At 34.9% G+C, this 19,529-nt stretch overlaps 2 protein-coding genes across 2 annotated transcripts in view; one reads left to right on the forward strand and one right to left on the reverse strand.

Moving 5' to 3' along the window:
• Positions 1-12,542, forward strand: part of SMARCAD1 (SNF2 related chromatin remodeling ATPase with DExD box 1) — a 69,808-nt gene extending 57,266 nt beyond the window's left edge. Inside the window, exons 12-24 of the mRNA XM_082653118.1 lie at positions 647-746; positions 1,519-1,578; positions 1,688-1,763; positions 2,511-2,646; positions 3,188-3,325; positions 4,505-4,600; positions 4,697-4,814; positions 5,012-5,133; positions 6,179-6,367; positions 6,930-7,048; positions 7,945-8,127; positions 9,246-9,355; positions 10,838-12,542. Of these exons, the coding sequence (XP_082509244.1) occupies positions 647-746; positions 1,519-1,578; positions 1,688-1,763; positions 2,511-2,646; positions 3,188-3,325; positions 4,505-4,600; positions 4,697-4,814; positions 5,012-5,133; positions 6,179-6,367; positions 6,930-7,048; positions 7,945-8,127; positions 9,246-9,355; positions 10,838-10,899 (1,509 nt within the window). The 3' untranslated portion in view covers positions 10,900-12,542. The remainder of the gene's footprint in view (positions 1-646; positions 747-1,518; positions 1,579-1,687; positions 1,764-2,510; positions 2,647-3,187; positions 3,326-4,504; positions 4,601-4,696; positions 4,815-5,011; positions 5,134-6,178; positions 6,368-6,929; positions 7,049-7,944; positions 8,128-9,245; positions 9,356-10,837) is intronic.
• A 4,228-nt stretch (positions 12,543-16,770) lies between these two features.
• HPGDS (hematopoietic prostaglandin D synthase) overlaps positions 16,771-19,529 on the reverse strand; it is a gene marked incomplete at both ends in the record, with an annotated part of 28,577 nt that continues 25,818 nt past the window's right edge. Inside the window, one exon of the mRNA XM_082653665.1 lies at positions 16,771-16,935. Within this exon, the coding sequence (XP_082509791.1) occupies positions 16,771-16,935 (165 nt within the window). The remainder of the gene's footprint in view (positions 16,936-19,529) is intronic.

Below are 19,529 nucleotides of genomic sequence, written 5' to 3' on the forward strand. Positions count from 1 at the left end.
GTTACTAAGATTCATCCTCTTCTTACATGTATCAGTAGTTTGTTTTTTGTTTTTTTTTTATTGGCTTGTGGTAGTTCATAGTATAAATATGCTACAATTTGTTTATCCGTTCTCCTATTGATGGCAATTTAGATTATTTCCAGTGCGTGGCTGTTATAGTAAATCTGCATCGATATTCTTACCCAAGTCTTTTTGTGGACATATGCTCTCATATCTCTTGAATATATTTTTAGGAGTAAAATTGCTGGGTAATAGGATAGGTATATGTTCCGCTCCAGTTAGTCATTGGAACATCATTCTCCATCCAGCCAGTATGTATTAAGTAGTTGCTTTATATTAACAGTTACCAAAATTACATCCTTTATATGCAAGCAGAGGTCTTCTATATCAATGTGTATTACATATTAACTAGCAGTTAAAATACATTCCTACCCTTAACTAAGTTGTAGTATCACTTGGAGATTGTGATCTGTTTTATGTGTTATTGAAAACTAAGAATATAGTAGAAATTCTCATAGAGTTGCATGGGGAATCATAAATAAATAAAACCAAAAGTATTCTTTTTCCTTTCATTTTCCCAATATTTATTTGGGTTTTTTGTTTGTTTTTAAATCTAGTATATTGTCTTTTAAACTTTTCGTTTTAGGGCCTGGGAAAAACTATTCAAGCGATTGCATTCCTAGCGTACCTCTATCAGGAGGGTAATAAAGGTCCTCATTTGATTGTTGTTCCAGCATCAACTATAGGTTTGTAATACTGTGGACAACTTTACTTGACTCAGTAGTATTTTATACAAGGGGGAGAAAAACCGTGTGTGTGTGTGTGTGTGTGTGTGTGTGTGTGTGTGTGTGTGTGTGTGTGTGAGAGAGAGAGATTTCTTAGTTTGTGAAGGTGAATATTCATTTCTTTGGTTTCCTTGCACTTTTCACCCCTTTGCATATGTGTGTTTGATTATACTGGAAGTCTTTTTAAAGAAAATAACTCCAATATAAGTGAGTTATTCAGCTTATTATACAGATTATCTATAAATTATTATAGATCATATACCATTTGAAAAGATCAATTGTTTTCATAATACTTTTAAGTTGTTTTAATGAGTAATTTAAGAGAAACACTTTTGAATTTATAATTAAACATTTATTAAGAAAGAATGTATGCAGATCATCCCCACTCAAATTACTCTTTCATTCTTTCTCAATTGATTGAATGTAGACTAGAGTAAGAGAATGTATGTATGAATGTACCAAAAAAAAAAAAATCCTCTTTAAATTGGAAATCAATAATCACCTATAAATATAATGGTTGGCCCTCTGCTCTTCATTTTGATGCCACCTCAAAATCTCAGTCATTTTAATCATCAAGAGTAAAATTGTGAAGAGTCTTGTGATTTTTAAAAATTATCTTCTATTATTTTATAAAAATAATTTCTGGGTAGAACTTCTCAGACTTCAGTGTTCATTTCAGTGCACACGTCTGCCTGTTGTAGCAGGTGCAAGTAATATCTCTTTTGTTTCATAGATAACTGGCTAAGGGAAGTTAATTTATGGTGTCCCACTTTAAAGGTGCTCTGTTACTATGGTAAGAATATGTCATTATGCTTTTAACTTTGGAGACCTCTTTAAAATCTTAGCATACAGTAAAGTACAATAAATACAATCAGCGTGTGTGTGTCATTTTTAAATTCTAGGTTCTCAAGAAGAACGTAAACAGATTAGATATAACATTCATAGTAAATACGAAGAATACAATGTAATCGTGACCACGTAAGTATTGAGAAAAAATTTTTTTGGAAAAAAAATTTTGTACATCCACCTAAATTTTTTTAAAATGTTTTAAAAATATTAGTAGTAAAATAAAGGAGAGTTTATGCTAAGAACTATGGAACAAAAGCAATAGAATGAGTTATGTTGAAGATTCAGGCATTTTTCAGTTTGGTGTATAATACCGTGATGGCAGTCTTTTGTTAATTCTATAGGAGGTCATGATTAAAAGAATTCATCGAAAATTCATCTTTTCTTAATAAAATGAACTCCATTTTCATATATAGTCTTGCTAGCTGCTGTTAACTCTTATTTCTTGGTTTCACTCTACTAGTTTAATAAAATGGTGTTATGTTCTTAATAGAAATGTCTTAGCTTCATGTTCTTTTTTCTACTGCTTCTTAAAATATAACAGTTCATAAAGCAAAGCGTGTAATAATTGCAGGTTACATATAAATTGTACCCAAATTGGCCTCTTCCTAGATGTGTAGAAGTTGTCTAATTACATTATAACATACGAATTGTCTTTTAACTGCATATTGCAGCTTTTGTAACTTGGTTACATGTACATCAATAATTTTGGATATAAGTACATCAATATTTATTTGAGTACCAACTGTGTCTAGTGTTATCTTTTAGCTACTGGCTATTAGAAATATGTACATAAAAATAATTTGTCAAAACATTAAATCTCACGAGTCCATGCTCTTAAAGGTGTGATCTTAGAGATTGTTTTTTCTTTGGCAACAGGTATAATTGTGCAATCAGCAGTTCTGATGATCGTAGTCTGTTTCGTCGGCTGAAATTGAATTACGCAATTTTTGATGAGGGCCATATGCTGAAGAATATGGGCTCCATCCGCTACCAGCACCTTATGACAATTAATGTAAGAGAGTGTTCTGTGAATTTGTCCAATTATGATAAAATTTCAGATTATGTATTATAATATATATAGTATTTTATATCAGAGACCAGCAATCTTTTTCTGTAAAGGACCAAGTAAGTAAATATTTCATGCTTTGTGGGCCATTCAGCTTCTCTCACTTGTTCTTTGCTTTTTCGTTTTTTTTCAAACACTGCATTTAAAATGTAAAAACCATTAGCTCATGAGCTTCAATTTGCCAACCTTTGTTCTATAGGACAAACTTCATGAATATCAGATATAATCTGTCTTCTTCCATTGCCTCATCAAAAAGTAATGTGGGAACACAAGTTACCTACTTAATAAAATGAGACTTAGTTTTACACATTCTACCTTAAAGTACAATATATGATAATTTTTCTAAATTACTTATCTTTTATGACAGAATGTTATATTACTAATAATGGTTTTAATTTTTTTCTCCCTCACTGAGGGGGAGAACAAGAAGGATGTGGATCTTTAAAAAAAAAAAAAATACTAATCTAAAATTTACCTTTGTTCACAGGCAAATAACCGTTTGCTGCTCACAGGCACACCTGTGCAGAATAACCTGTTAGAACTCATGTCGCTGTTGAATTTTGTTATGCCGCACATGTTCAGTAGCAGCACCAGTGAAATACGAAGAATGTTTTCTTCTAAGACAGTAAGCATAAATTCATATTTTTTTCTCAACTGTCTTACTTTGCGTTTTACCCGGACCGTTTTTCTATTTTATCTCTTTTTCTTGTTTTCATGTAGCATATGTGCTATGAAATAAGTTTTAAGTAGTTGATATCCTATGTTCGGATGAGTTGGGAAGTCAGCCAGAATACAATAGGAAATAAATTGGTGGCTTCTATAATCATTGTCTAAAAGGTTTGGTTTTTAATATCCTAATTTTCTGAAGAATGACAATTTAAAATTAGTGGGTAGCTCAGATATATAATATGTGAGCTACCATCTTCTTTATTAAAATTAGGTAAATTAGCATTTTTTAATAGGTAAACTGTAAAACTGGGCAAAAGTAGAATATCCAGAAAATTCCCCCACTGGGAAATATGTTTTGAATTAAAACTCCATAAATTAAAAAGTAACAATTTCTAAAAGTCACAATAAGGAAATCCTATTTCAAAGAAAATCTGGTTAATTTTTTCCCTATTGCTTAGAAAAAGTAAGAGTGTAGTTTTCAAGAACTCTCATTTTCCAGTACAGCAATGGTAATATAGATTCTTGACACACCCAAATCGCATGTATTCTGCGAGAATTTTCTGTGATAATCTTCTACTGCAAACTGACTGCCTTTCTAACTTTCACTAATGTATTCCATCCCACTTGATGGCCTAGCAGATCATAGGATGTGGAGGATTTCTTAGAATAAAATTCCTCTTCTCCAAAATTAACAGGTTTTGACTAGGAACCGTCCGATTTCTGTAGACCCGCACTAGCTTTCTTTTGGGACCATTTTCCACAAATAAATACAAGTTTTCTACTTATCTCTCTCTTCCCCTCCACCCAAACTATCTTAAACACACACATATTTTTTCAAGAGAGTTATCTATGTAATCAGTGATGACTTATCAGTTAATTACTTCTGAACACCATCCTAGTGCAGTTCAATTTCATTACCTCTGCAGAGTACACGATTACGTGTCACAAAACCTCAAAATACATGTGGAGCTTTAGGAAATATATTACAGCCCAGAATTCAAGTCCATCTAGAATGAATTGAGTTTCTCTGGGAAATAACTCAGATTGTAGTGAGAGAGATTTTCATGTTCTGTAATACTGTTATTGTGATCATTTAAATGAATAATTTAAAAGGTCATTTTCTTATTTTACTTAGAAATCAGCAGATGAGCAAACTATATATGAAAAGGAGAGAATAGCACATGCAAAACAAATTATAAAACCATTTATTCTCAGAAGAGTAAAAGAAGAGGTAACTCTTATCTGCATATTTTTATTATGATTGGTTTTTAAAAATCTGTTTTCTTCTGTATTTGAATGATCTGCTTCAACTGTTTTCCTTTCACAGGTTCTCAAGCAGCTACCCCCCAAGAAAGATCGAATTGAGTTGTGTGCAATGTCAGAGAAGCAGGAGCAACTCTATTTGGGTCTTTTCAACAGATTGAAAAAATCTATCAATAACATGGGTATAACCTGATTTTCACAATTTTATATGAAAAATAATTCTGTACTAGGGCTGCATTTTGTTTAGTCCTATGATAGTGGGATTTGCTCATTTTTTAAAATTAGTTGGAATTTGAAGAAATAGTTTTAAAACCTTTTGTTTGCATTGAGTTGTATTTCAACAAACAGCTATCAGCTTGTTGTTTTTAATGTGTTACAGAAAAAAACACAGAAATGTGCAATGTCATGATGCAGTTGAGAAAAATGGCCAATCATCCTTTATTACATCGCCAATATTACACAGCTGAAAAACTCAAGGAAATGTCTCAGCTTATGCTAAAGGTAAGGATTTTGTATTATGCTAAAACTAAGCTTTATTAACACCAATAAACATGAGGTTCATTGTTAGTCTAAAAATCAGACCATTGAACCTAGTAAGCATATTAATTAACCACGTATTTAAGAAAAACATTTTTAACACAGAGTTCAAAATAATTTAGGGGACATAAGAGCCAAGAAGGACTGACAGTCTACATCAAGAGTCAGCCAACTATGGCCTTAGGACCAAATATGACAATAGCTATTTCTACAAATAAAGTTTTGTTCTAACACAGCCACACCCTTTTGTTTCTTTGTTTTCTGTGACTGCTTTCTCAGTATGAGGGCAGAGTGGAGTAGAGTTGCAAAACATTATTTTGCCTACAGAGCCTAAAATATTTACAGGAAAAGTTTGCCAGCTCCTGGTCTGGACTTCCATAATACACTTCTTTTATTTATTTTTCACCAAAAATATTCATCAGATTATATGTCCTGCATTATGAGGCATTTTTCTCCGTTTATTTTTTTCATTTTATTTCTTCTTTATTGTATTTTGTCTACAGTTTTAGCTGTTACTCTCTATTTTTGTCTCATTCTCCCTTAACCTACCCCTATTTCTCCTTGCAGATCATTGTGTTTAAAGCAACCATTTGCCTTTTTAAAATTTTTTATATTAAACTTACGGAAAATTTCAGACATGTAAAAGTAGAGAGAATTGTATAATGAAATCTTCTACGCATATGAAACCTTCACCCATTTTCTACAGTTATCATCTGGAATGACACAACTCTCTCTTGTTTCACCTCGAATCCTCTCCAGGATCATTTTGGACCAAATTCTAGACATTTCATCTGTAAATTTATCAGTGTGTTATCTCTAAAACAATAAGAACTTCCCCCCTTTATTGTATCTAAAAAAATGAATATCAATTTCCTTTGGTAAATCTGTTGCACTAAAATGTTTTATGATTTAGATATTTTATCAGATGTAAACAATTTTATTAGGTTGTTCTAATCATATTATAAATTATCTTCATTTTGAAGTATATATTGTTTTGTTTTGTTTTGAGGAACCTACACATTGTGAGGCTAACCCTGACCTGATCTTTGAAGATATGGAAGTTATGACAGACTTTGAATTACATGTACTTTGTAAACAGTATCGACACATTAATAACTTCCAGTTAGACATGGACTTGATTTTAGATTCTGGAAAATTTCGAGTTTTAGGCTGCATCTTGTCTGAATTGAAACAGAAGGTACTAAAGAAGAATACTGCTCCTTATATGTTTCCCCAGTTAGTTCAACTTCTTTGAAACAGTTCTGGCATGATTTGACTTTCTTGAAGCTTTAGCCTGTGTTCTACATTCTTCTAGAAACTGGTGTTTGAGCATTTTTTGGATATATTTGGGCATATGTTTTCCTGATTACTCTTCTTCCATCTAACAGAAGTTAGTAGAATATATCTATATTGATGTTTTTTAAAAATAATTTTAATTGTCATTATTTCATAGGTGACAATCTATATAGTTGCTTCAAAATTAATATTTTGAAGATATTGATACTATGTAAAATAAATTAATACTACAATTTATATGTGAAATAGATTTGTAAAATCACAATCTAAGTAGTACTTCGTAGCTATTCCCATTAATTAGTCTTAAAAATAAATTTTAGGTCAAAGTTTAGAAGATAATTTACTTATGCGTAATCTAAAATAAGAAACTTTAGCTATGATTGTTATTATTAAAGAAGCAGGTTTTCATTAGATACTTATAATTTTATTTTTTATGTGTCTAATTAATATATGTATTTCCACAGGGTGATAGAGTTGTATTATTTAGCCAATTTACCATGATGCTGGATATTTTAGAGGTTCTCTTAAAACATCATCAGCATAGGTACCTCAGATTAGATGGAAAGACTCAGATTTCTGAAAGGTTGGTATACTTTAGTTTCAGAAAATCTCTCCACCTTACCCTCAAATAAGAGTAAATGTTAGAATTTTAAATGTCTAGGGCATTTGATGGAATTGTATTGCTTTGAGTCTTACGTTTGGTTACTTTAAATCATTCATTAACTTAAGATGAAGAAAATTTAATTTTTGGTCTGAATCATATACAAATATATTTTGAAACAACTACTAGAATTATATATTTGTCAGTGTTTTCTCTTTAAAAATCATTTTAAGTCTAAAACACTTTATCTTTAAACCAAGGTTATCTTAAAATCTTGGGCTTTTCATATTTTAAGGGTAATTGAGTAAGTTTGAGTTTGTTTTTTTGTTTGTTTTCTTTTTTAATTCCCAGAGTTTAAAAAGATTGTCTTAGTTGAAATGCTTTTTCTAGTGTGTTTAAACTGCATCGTATCTTTGGTTTATTTTTTTTTATCAGCCAGAGTAAATTTTTTTTTTCCTGCATTAGAGTAAGAAAAGAAGTCTTGCTAAAAGAGAATACATCATTATAGTTTGATTTTGAGATTGATTTTGAGTTCATCGGGTATATTGTCTATGAGTCACAGCTGGCAGACTCTGAGAAGGTTAAAGATTGAATAGCTGTGTGCAGAATTTAGAAAAGCCAGAAGTCATTAAACAAAGGACAAAACAGTCCTTTAGCAATTAATCAAATCTGAATAGAGTTAGTAGGGAGATAAATGGTATAGAAAAGAAGTTGGTGAATTGGATAGGTCTTTTCAATAAAACAGCTACAGGAAAAATAACTAGAATGCCAAGAGCATGTATTTACATCTTCAAGTTTATTTTCCATGGGAAGTGATTGTTTTCAGTTTTAATTATATACCCTTTTGTGAGATTTAACCTAATACATTTGTCTTATAGGATTCATCTAATTGATGAGTTTAATACCGATATGGATATCTTTGTGTTTCTGCTGTCAACAAAAGCTGGTGGCCTAGGAATAAACCTGACTTCAGCAAATGTTGTTATACTTCACGATATTGACTGTAATCCTTACAATGACAAACAAGCAGAAGATAGATGCCATAGAGTAGGCCAGACTAAGTAAGTGTTTGCAGTTGAAATTTATTTGTAATCAAATGCTAGTCTAATTTGTATAGAACATTAGAATATGATCTGTCAGATGTCCTGCCTTAGTTTTTATATTTTCAGCAAAGCATGGCTTCCGCTGTATTTTATACCAACCAGTGTTGAATATGAACTCTACCATGTAATCTGTTCATATTCTAGTCATTAAAACAGGGACTTCCCTGGCAGTCCAGTGGTTAGGACTAGGTGCTTTCACTGCCGAGGGTTCAGGTTCAGCCCTGGTCAGGCAACTAGGATCCCACAAGCCATGTGGCGTGGCCAAAACAGTAAAAAATAAATAAAACCACCTCCCACCCCCAGTCCAAGTAGTTATGCAGCAAATGAAAACTAAGTATTACCAGTGGTCCAGCCCCTTTGAAAAAGATTAGTAATTACTAATTAGTAACTTGCTTGTTACACCATGTAAGAGCCAGATAGACTGGGTAATGTGCGTACGATTGCTACCTTGTTACCTCATAGGAAATAGATTATGTGAGCTGTAGATATTTTAGGTGAAGGTTAAATTAGACATTGGTCACAGGACATAAAGAGGTGAAAATACCTATAATTCAGCTCTGTTCTCACATGTAAACAGCAGACAATCAGTGTTTTCTTTGTGGAGTATTTTACTGTATTTCCAAAAGACATTGGTAAGTTCATTTATGAACCAAATATTTATCAGTACTTAAAGGTGGAACTAAAACCTCCCATGTAATCTTTATACTTTACTACACTTCCTTACTTTTTGTACTAAATTATTTCTTGGAACCTGATAAGCAAAGCATGTTCTTTTTAAAAATAGAATACCCTACCTCAACCCAGAGCTGTTTCTTGTAATACAGTTCTACCAGTAATTTTAAAGTACCGATATCTTTTTCTCATCTCTTGAATCAATAGGAAAGGATGTTTAAAAGTGACGTGCTCAGAAAATGTCAATCTCAAGTAGTTTGAATAAAAGAATTTAAATTTATGGATGTATTTGTTAAACAATTTTCAAATTATTCTTATTGCATTCTAAGGTGAGTTATATCGTTTATATATATTAAGTAATTGTATATTATGTAACCAATGGACATATCTTGTATTTTCCTTAGAGAAGTACTAGTTATAAAATTAATAGGCCAAGGGACAATCGAAGAATCCATGCTAAAAATTAATCAACAGAAATTGAAACTAGAACAAGATATGACCACAGTAGATGAAGGTAAGTTATTTGTCAGCATAAACTTTATTTATATGAAAAGGCATCAACTTAGCAGTAGCAAGGGGATAATAAAGATGGTTTGAGTCCTTAACTTGGCGTGCAGTTTAGGGATAGCGTGGGAGAATACAAGCATACTTACTTCAAAAGTACTACAATAACTAAGATCATTTTGCCAGAACTGATACAAACACTTTGATTTTGAAAAATTCTGTCTCTGACATCAAAATATCCCAGAAATAAATTAAAATTGGGTCTATAGTTTTAGCTACAATTTTATGATTTGCTTACTAAGTAATATTTATGAATCCAAAGATTTAAAGTACATGGCATAATATTGTTATTAACTCTCACATTTATATTAACTTCATTTTGACGAGCCAAATACTCATTTCACTAGAGTGCAATAAAATGCATTTATTCAAAAATTGAATAATTTCAGATTAAAGAGCAGTTGGGTACTACAAACATTTGTCAAATAAGAGAATCCTCTCCATTTCCTCCATCTTTTTGAGGAGAATAATTTTTAAGGTTTTAAAAGTTTAAATTATATATGTGTATATATATATATAAAATACATTCACATAGTTCAAAATTCCTAAGATATTAAAGGGCAAACAAAAGCCTCCTTATCACCCAGCTTCCCCAGAAAGATGACACATTAGGGTTTGCTTTTTTTTAATTGTATGACTAGTTGTTTCTGCGTCTTGCTTTTTTTATTTGCTGTTAAGTTTGGATTTCATGGGCTATTTTCAAATCTATGGACGAGCTTGGAGGCAAGCATGTCAGTGAATTCCCTGAGAGTTTATGCAGTAGTTTTTGTTCCTAATCATGTTTTTTACTGAAAGGAGAAGAGTAGATAAAAGTAGTCTCAAGTTTAGACTGTAACTGGGGTCTCTGTGGTGACACAGAGAGAGAGAGAGAGAGAGAGAGAGAGAGACCTGGATAAGTGTCTAGATACTGGGGTCTTGTTCAATTGAAAAAACAATTTTTTTAAGACAATGATTGTATCTTTGGACTGAAAATAAGTGTAGATGAAATGATTTCTGTTTGGTTGGATTTGGGAGTTTTGTCTTTCACTATTCAGATTGTTACATAAAAAAAATTTTTTTTTGTATATTTTCTTTTATTCTCTTTTACACCTTGCATTGAATTTTTTGGTAAATGTTTTTATTTAGTGAACCTGAGCAGTAAGTACTATGTGCTGTATGAATAGGATATGATCCAAACTATATCTGCATATCTCTGTCAAATCAAAAACAGAAGCTGTAGACTGCTGTGCTGGCAATGTGAACACAAGCACAGAGGAAGTTGCCCTAACATATGTAGGAATACGGGAATATTTTTAACAGGGAGTGACACTGAATCAAACTGGGCCTTGAAAGATTATTAAGAATTTCACCAAAAGTAGAGAAAATTGGAGAGAAGAAATACATTTCATAAAATATTTTTATCAGAATTTTAACACCAGTTTCTGACCTGCAGGTGACGAAGGGAGTATGCCAGCAGATATAGCCACATTACTAAAAACATCAATGGGCCTGTGAAATAAGAATTGTTAATTCCTAACTGATGATGAAATATCAACTTGGTGCACTCAAGGACATTTACATTATGATGACCATGGGGTTTATGAACATTTATAACTTTTTATAATTTCCATATTACATTTCTCATAGTATGGACAACTTTTTTGCCACTAACTGAATTCTCCAGATGCTCACATGTGAAATTTCAAAAAAAAGCCACAGATACGTAGTCTTGAAGATGTTAAATAATCATTTTACAAAACAGTTTTCTGAATGGGGATTAGTTGGTGATTGTTTGTAACAAATACGCTAATGCTTTAGAAATGTCAGTATTTTTGTAATTATTTCTACCTCCAAATATATATATATATTGTCTTTCACTGGATAATATGTGTAGATTTTTACATGTGCCTTATTTGACAATGCTTATGTCTTGTTTTTGCTCGTCTCATTTGAAGTTCTTTTTTATTATGTTAAAGAATGCAGCTGTATAGATTATATAGCTTTCATTTTATTGCTATTTGAGACAGATGTTCACCACTGTCAACAAGAACTCAACATGAATTTAAAGGTGGCATTCCATATACTAACACCCCCAGGTCCTCCCAAGTACTTCTGTTAAAACAGATTTGTTTGGCTAGGCACTAAGTTGTTTTCCAGTGAATAGTAACTAAAGAAGCCCTTATCTTGCTCCATGGATTAATTCCTTCTGTTCATTTCCCAACTGCACTAATTGTGCTATTACTCTGCCTATTCTTGTGCATGTTTTCATTGATTTCCCTCTCCTGGCTTTTGCTTCTCTTGAAACTGTTGCCCAGTCATTTCTGCTCCAGTTCTCTTTACTCTCTAAATAGTAGTTTATTCCTGCCACATCTCTGCACATCAGCAAAATATTGGTGACATTTTTCTAGCCTGGCAGAACAGATTAACAGGCTATTTCACTTCAAAGCAGACTGAATGTGACTTCATTTCAAGGCAGCATTAGGTACTGCATGGAAATAGGTCATTAACTTTAAATTCTTATCAAAATATAACTTAGCAGTTTGCAGAATTTCCAGTATGGGACCTCCTAAAGAGAGCCATTGTTCAATTCCAAATCAGTGTGGGTGACAAAGTGAAATTTAGAAGAGGTAAAGTTGTCTACTTGATATTTAACTCTTTATTAAGTCTTTCTTTAAATTTTTGCCTGTCAGTCTATATTGCTGTTTTATTATACATCAGTTTCTTTGTATAACTTGTGAGTTTCATGTGTTTTGTTTTATTATGTAAATATTATTATAAATAAACTTATTTATAAATCAAAGATTTGTTAATTTTTGGAGATTATACTTTCAAGACCTCCTGACTTCCTAAGTTTTTAAGGTGATATAATCCTCGACTTAGAAGGCTAATGAAGCTCTTACATTGATTCTTCAGATACTGTAGACTCTGAAAGCTGATGAGTCAGTAGACTTAGCCAGTCTTGCAAGTGTATTGAATATACTCAACACATTTTAGTGTAATGGGCTGAAGGGACCTGCAAATAGTATTAATACCTCCTTCTGCATCACAGTACCGAAATCGCTTAGTGAAATGTTGAGAATATTCTAAAAATCGCATAATGGATTTCTCATAACTTTCCTGTACTAATGTATCTTCAATGATAGGCTGTTTCTTTTGTTGTTGTTGTTAAATCCATATTTTTATTTTAATGAATGTAGTTGGGTTCTCCCTGTAATGCCATATTATGTTTTTGGCATAATAAAAATATTTGTGATCATAAGTTGTATTTTCGCACCCTTAGTAGTTTCTAAACTTTCATCCCTTTACCCTTAAAAATGCATAATATGGAAGGACTTCCCCGGTGGTGCAGTGGTTAAGAATCCACCTGCCAATGCAGGGGACACGGGTTCGAGCCCTGGTCCAGGAAGATCATACATACCGCGGAGCAACTAAGCCCGTGCACCACAACTACTGAGCCTGCGTGCCACAACTACTGAAGCCCATGCACTCTAGGGCCCACGTGCTACAACTAATGAAGCCCAGGTGCCTAGAGCCCGTGCTCCACAACAGGAGAAGCCATGGCAATGAGAAGCCCACACACCACAATGAAGAGTAGCCCCAGCTCAGCACAACTAGAGAAAGCCCACGCACAGCAACAAAGACCCAAAAAGAAAAAACCATAATATTGAGCACAAAAGAGATGCTATTGTGTGCTTAATATCGTCTCTTTCTCAGTAAACTGGTACTTATTACTTTGGGTGTATTCTCATTAGTCCCTTTATTGGACTGATGTCAGTAAATATCATAATCCATTGTCAGTAAAGAGCCTATGAAGCCACAGTTGTTGGAGTAGTATCTTGGCCGACTGAAGCAACTTATGTTTTTGTTGATACAGGTCACACACAGATAGAAGACGTATGTGTTTTCATAACTGTATTTCTCACCCCATAGACTTGTAACTTTATACCAATAGATAATCTATGTTGAAACATTAATATTGCTCCTAGTTATTGGTGTTATTGTATAGTGATTAGATAGGAGCATCAGGAGACTTGGTTTCCATTTGTGTGACCTTAAGCAAGACACTTAAATGGTCCATAAAATTAAGGAATTGATTGTTTTAACTTCCCAAAAGGTATGGTTATTTTTCTGATTATAATATGCAGTTCCATTTCTACTCTGATTAATTCATGTTCTCTCACACTTGCTTACTTGCTCAGTGAGGAGATGTTTAATTTAGATATAGGATGGGGTAATGGAATGTGTTGTCCTTTCAGTGAACAAAAGATGACCTAAAGGTTATGATGATGCTATGATTGAAATATTTCCTTATAAAACATGCTGTGGTTGCATTTTCTGTTGGAATTATGATAATTATATGTAAACAAGTGGGGCTGATTATCTTAGAGTTTTCATAATTTAGATAAACATTGTATCTATCAGTTTTACTAAATTCTGTTTTCAGTAAAGTTTGTCAGAATGTAATTATGTGGAGGAAAATGAACGTGCATAAGAGGGAAGAAAAGTTTCTACCTTCATTAGAGTATTATTTGAATTTCTTCTGTGAAAGGTAAGTTTTTTCTTTAGACTGCCTTGATGACATGATTCAGCGCTTTGCAAATGAGAGTTGTTTATAACCTATTGTCATTTCTTAACAGCCACTGACAACGGTAAGAAGATGTAATCCAAAGAAGCAAGGTACTTGGGAAATACACTTTGTTTTTCTGTGTAATCCTTAATAATGTGTACAGTATTTAACTTCCTTTTCCTGAATTTCATAGAGCATTGTTGGGAGGAAAGAAGCACCTTCAACAAGGTCACACTTAGATGGACTTGACTTTTCTTTCTTCTTCCCCACAACCTCTCCCCCCTTTTTGCTTCTCAACTACATTCTCCTTCCTCTGCCCTGCAGTTCACGGATAAGGCCATCTATTTTGTTTATATGTTTCCTGATACAACATGACATACTAAGATTAGACTATTCAATATTAATAATATTAACAGGTAAATTGAACTAAAATGTGATGTTCCAATATAGTTATGGTTTAAAATAGGTTGGGATAATCTAAATATATAGTTATTTGGAAGATTTCTATATAAATGGCTTGTTTATATGGGCAGTTCTTGCACAGTAGTGTGGGACTGTAGAAATTATTCAAGTTGAAAGTGTGTAATCACTGGGGAAAATGATTCTTCCATGACCTTTAAGAATTTTGTCAGCACATTATAAATGTATAAGTGAACAAAATAGTAAAACTAATATTCAGTACACTGTAAAATATTAGAAACATTAAGGAAGTTTTATTTTTGTAAAAAAATTTATCAGAGTAGTTTGAACAGTACCTTCTTATAAAACTTGCAAGCACACATTTTTTTTTTTTTTTTTTTTTTTGTCTCTTGGTAAATAGTCATAATCCTAAATTTGGATCAGCTTCCAACATTTTATTGCTCTTTCAATGTCATGAAATATCCCTATTCTTTTTTCTTTCTAAATAGACTTTATTTTTTCGAGGGGTTTTAGGTTCATAGCAAATTCAGCAGGAAGTACAAAGAGGTCCCATGTACCCCTGCTCCCACACAGACACACCTTCCCCACTATCAGCATCCTGCACCAGAATGGGACTTCGTTACAATCAGTGAAAATGCATTGACACGTCATAATCACCCAAAGTCCATAGATTACAGTAGGCTCCACTCTCGGTGGTGTACATTCTATGGGTTTGACAAATGAATCCATTATAGTATCATACAGAATAGTTTTACTGCCCTAAAAATCCATTTACGTTTCCTCCATATCTTTTCATGGCTTGATAGATCATTTCTTTTTAGCACTGAATAATGGTCTCTTGTTTGCATGTACCCCAACTTACGTATCCACTAACCTACTAAAGGATATTTTGGTTGCTTCTAGTTGTTGATACAGCTGCCACAAACATTCATGTGCTGGTTTTCATGTGGACCTGTTTTCAACTCCTTTGGGCAGATACCAAAGAGTGTGATTACTGGATCATATGGTAAGAGCATTTTAGTTTTGTAAGAAACTGCCAAACTCTCTTCCAAGGTGTATGTGCTGTTTCGCATGCCTATCAGCAATGAAGAAAAGTTCCTGGGGCCCCACCAGAATGGGACATTTGGGTGGTGTCAGTATTTTGAATTTTTGCCATTCTCATAGGTAATGGTATCTCCTTGTTCCTATTTGCAATTCCATAGTGACATATGATGTTGAACATCTTTTCATATGCTTATTTGCCATCTGTATATCTTTGATGAGGTGTCTGTCCAGGTATTTTATCCATTTTGTAATCAGGTTTATTTTATTGTTGACTTTTAAGAGTTCTTTGTGTATTTTGGATAAAGTCCTTTTGCAAATGTTTTCTTCCTGTCTGTGGCTTGTCTTCTCTTTTTTTTTTTTTTTTTGTATTGAAGTATAGTTGATGTACAATATCATATATGTTACAGGTGTACAGTATAGTGATTCACAATTTTTAGTTTTTTTATTCATTTTTACTGGGCTATAGTTGCTTTACATTGTCTTCTTATTCTTTTGATCTCAATTCTTATAACGTGAGGGGTTTTTTGCTAGTCTCACCTCCTTTGGGATATCTTCATCTCCTTTGTCACAACCAGTTTCCTCATTTATGTCAATAAGTTTGCCTTCACCAAGTTCTTCTGGCTGCATATCTAGAGCCTCTTGAACTGCAACAGCATCAACATTCTCGCAGCCAGCTCTTTCCATTTATGTTCAATTTGAATTTCCACCATTTTCACTTTTCATTTCTTTATTGCACTTTAATCTTTGTTGGTGAGTTCCCTTTTTCAATTATCCATTTTTGTAAAATGTCAAGTGGATTTGTCACTAAGAAACAACACTTTGCTTTCTGTGCACGCATGACAGATGCGCAGTGATCAATCACTAACAGATTTTGAAAGAAGTGTCATGATTGCTCATATATCTATCTGTTATTTACATAGTGATTTGTGGACTGAAGAGCTAGCAGCAAAGTTTATACTTTATGCAGTTACTCAGTTAATATGGCGTGGAAACTGAAGTCCAAAGCTTTTCAGGGTTTTTTTTGGAAAATGTGTTATGTAACTAAACCATTGTGACTGAAATTCATGCATGTCAGAACTAGTGCAAAGCGAAGCCTGCCTGTATTTGAAACTATTTTTCTTCAGTTATAAATAAGGTGAAGCTACTCTGAATAAAAAGGATACTGGAAACAAAACCCTTTTCTCCCCCAGCCCCTTTTTTCCTTTTTTTTTTGATAAGCAGAATATGGCAGAAGTGAAAGTCTTGATGGAGCTGGGGAGGGGAGTGTGCAGGTTATGCAGCACGCTGATGTAGCTTCGTATCTGATGAGAGTGATGCTGTGACGAATAATGAAGTTTGGAGGCAGCAGGCATCACCTAGAGTTTGGTTTGGGGCCTTCTCATTATCCAGTTGGCTATGGCAGGAATGCTTTGGACTTTCTTACGTAATGTCACCAGCCTGGGATGGTTGTCCAACAAATCAGGTTTAAAGACCAAAAGTGTGGTACTGCAAATTTCCCAGTAGAAATCTGCCCAAGTTACCTAGTTTAAAGGAAACAAATTTTCATTAGAACATAAAAGGCCTAACTTCTTAATCTAAAAATAGTTTCTTTTTAATTCAAAATAATGTTATTACAAGAGCAGAATGCGTGTATTATAGAAAATTATAGATAATACCATACTCAAAACACACAGAGGTTACTCACATTAACACCTCTGTATATGGTATTTTTTTATGCATGTGTGTGTATTTTTACTAAAATGAGATCTTACAGTACATGCTCTTTTGTAACTTGATTCAATCTCCATCTCCCTGTGACAATACATTTTCATCTCATTTAACACACCATCATTACTTTTCCATCTGTTCCAAAAATGTCCTTTATAGGATAAAACAGGATCCATTCCAGGACCATGCATTTCATCTGGTTATGTCCTTTAACTCTCAATTCAGAACAGTACCCTTTTTTTCCCCATGTCACTGAATTATTGAAGATTCCACACTAGTCCTGCAGAATGTCCTGTCTTCAGGATTTTTATGGTTATTTCATCGGTTCCTTTATATTGCAGAGTAAAAAGGAAGAGAGTGCAAGTTATCTTTAGAGAGTTCATAGTTTCAAGTTACATATTTTTGGCTAGCATACATTATATTGAATCACATCATAAGACATATGTCTGACCATTAGTGTAACCCTAAGATTGGCCACTGGACAGTATTAGGATGATGGCAGCATAGGCCTACTCTTGTATACCTGTTTTTTTTAATTTGTACACTTGTTTCGTGCTTTTATGACTAGATACTAATCTGGATGACATTACTTTTGTCTCCATATAAATCAGTCAAAGAATGAAGTTTAAATATGGATTATTCTTAGTTTTCCTTTTATTTGGAATTTAATAATGCTGATTTCTAGTGTTTTATGAACTCGCTTACTAAACACCTGTCAACTAGGAGAGTCTACTGGTTAGAGGATTCAGAGTTCAGGCAACAAATATTTATGGAGTACCTACTACGTGCCCTGTATAGGTCTGACTCCTGGGATTGACTAGAGAGCAAGATGTGATGCAAACCCCTTCTCTGGTGCAGCTTTTACTTCAGAAGCAGGAAGATAAACGTCAAGAGTGGTACGGGGGATTGGCCAAGATGGCAGAGTAGAAAGGCCCTGAGCTCACCTCCTCTTACAGGCACACCAAAGTCACAAGTGTCTGCAGAACAACCATCGATGAAGTAGACCAGAATCTACCAGAAAAGATCTTCTACAGCTAAAGACATAAAGAAGGAACCACACAAGATGGGTAGGTGGAGCTGACTCACAATATAATCCAGTCCCTTACCCCCAAGTGGGCAATCCACAAACAAGAATACTTATACTGCAGAGGTTCTCCTATAGGAGTGAGAGTTCTAAGCCCCATGTCAGGCCCCCCAGCCCAGGGGTCCTGCACCAGGAAGACAAAACCCCAGAGCATTTGGCTTTGAAGACCAGAAGGACTTAATTTTGGGAGTTCCAAAGAACTAGGGGAAATAGAAACTTCACACTTAAAGGGTGCCCATAAAATCTCACACCAGGACCCAGGGCAAAAGCAGCAATTTAATAGGGGCCTGACCTACTTGCTGGTCTTGGAGAGTCAAGGAGGCAGCTGCAGCTCAAACTAGAGACATAGAAACTGGCAGCAGCCATATTTGGCAGCTTTCTACCATGTAGGCACCATTGTAGGATCCTCCCTCCAGCTCATGAGTGCCAAGACCTGGCCCCATCCAACAGCCTGTAGGCAACAGTGCTGGGGAGCCTCAGACCAAAGAACTAACTGGGGGGGTGGGGGAGGACACAGCCCCACCCATCAACAGACAGGCTACCTAAAGACTTTCTGAGCCCAGAGCCACTCGAGACATGCCTCTAGACCTGGCCTTTCCCACTAGAGGGCCAAGACCCAGCTCCAGCCACCAATAGGCAGGTGCTGGCCTTGCACTCAGGAAGCCTGCATTAGCCTCTAGACCAGACTCATCCAACCAGTGGGCAGACACCAGATGCAAGAAAACCACAATTCCACAGTTTCTGGACCCAGCCTGCCCACAGCAGGCCAGACCCTGCCCTGGGACCAGCTGGGCCCTGGCTCTGCCCACTAGCAGGCCAACACAAGCTGTGGGACACCCCAGACCCAACTGTATCAAGAACTGCCTCCCCCACCTCCACAGCAATCTGACACCAGCTCTAGGATCCCTGGGCCCTGCAGCAAGATTCCCACATTCCAGGACCAGTTGTGACTGCCAATAGTCCAGCACTAACCCCTGGACCTAGCTTCACCCACCAGTGGACAGGAACAGCCACAGAGTCTTCTGGATCCCGGCTCCATCCACCAGTGAGCCAGCACTAGCCCCAGGACCTCCTGGGGTTCTGAAATCAGCCCTCTTGTGACCAGGCCCCACTAACCAGCAGCCTCCATACAAGGCAAGGCCTGGCAACCAATAAGACTAGGGACAAACCAAGCCTACCAGACCACCCACATAGTCAGCCTGCTGGCCACAACAGAAAGCCCCTCACAGCCCTCCTGGGGAAACCCTAGAGCATATAGCTTGGGTGACAAAAGTGGAGTGCCCTGCTGGAACGCATAGGACGTCTCCTACAGAAGGCCACTTC

Source organism: Grampus griseus (genome assembly GCF_964374135.1).
Source record: "Grampus griseus genome assembly, chromosome: 4".
Lineage (NCBI taxonomy): Eukaryota > Metazoa > Chordata > Mammalia > Artiodactyla > Delphinidae > Grampus > Grampus griseus.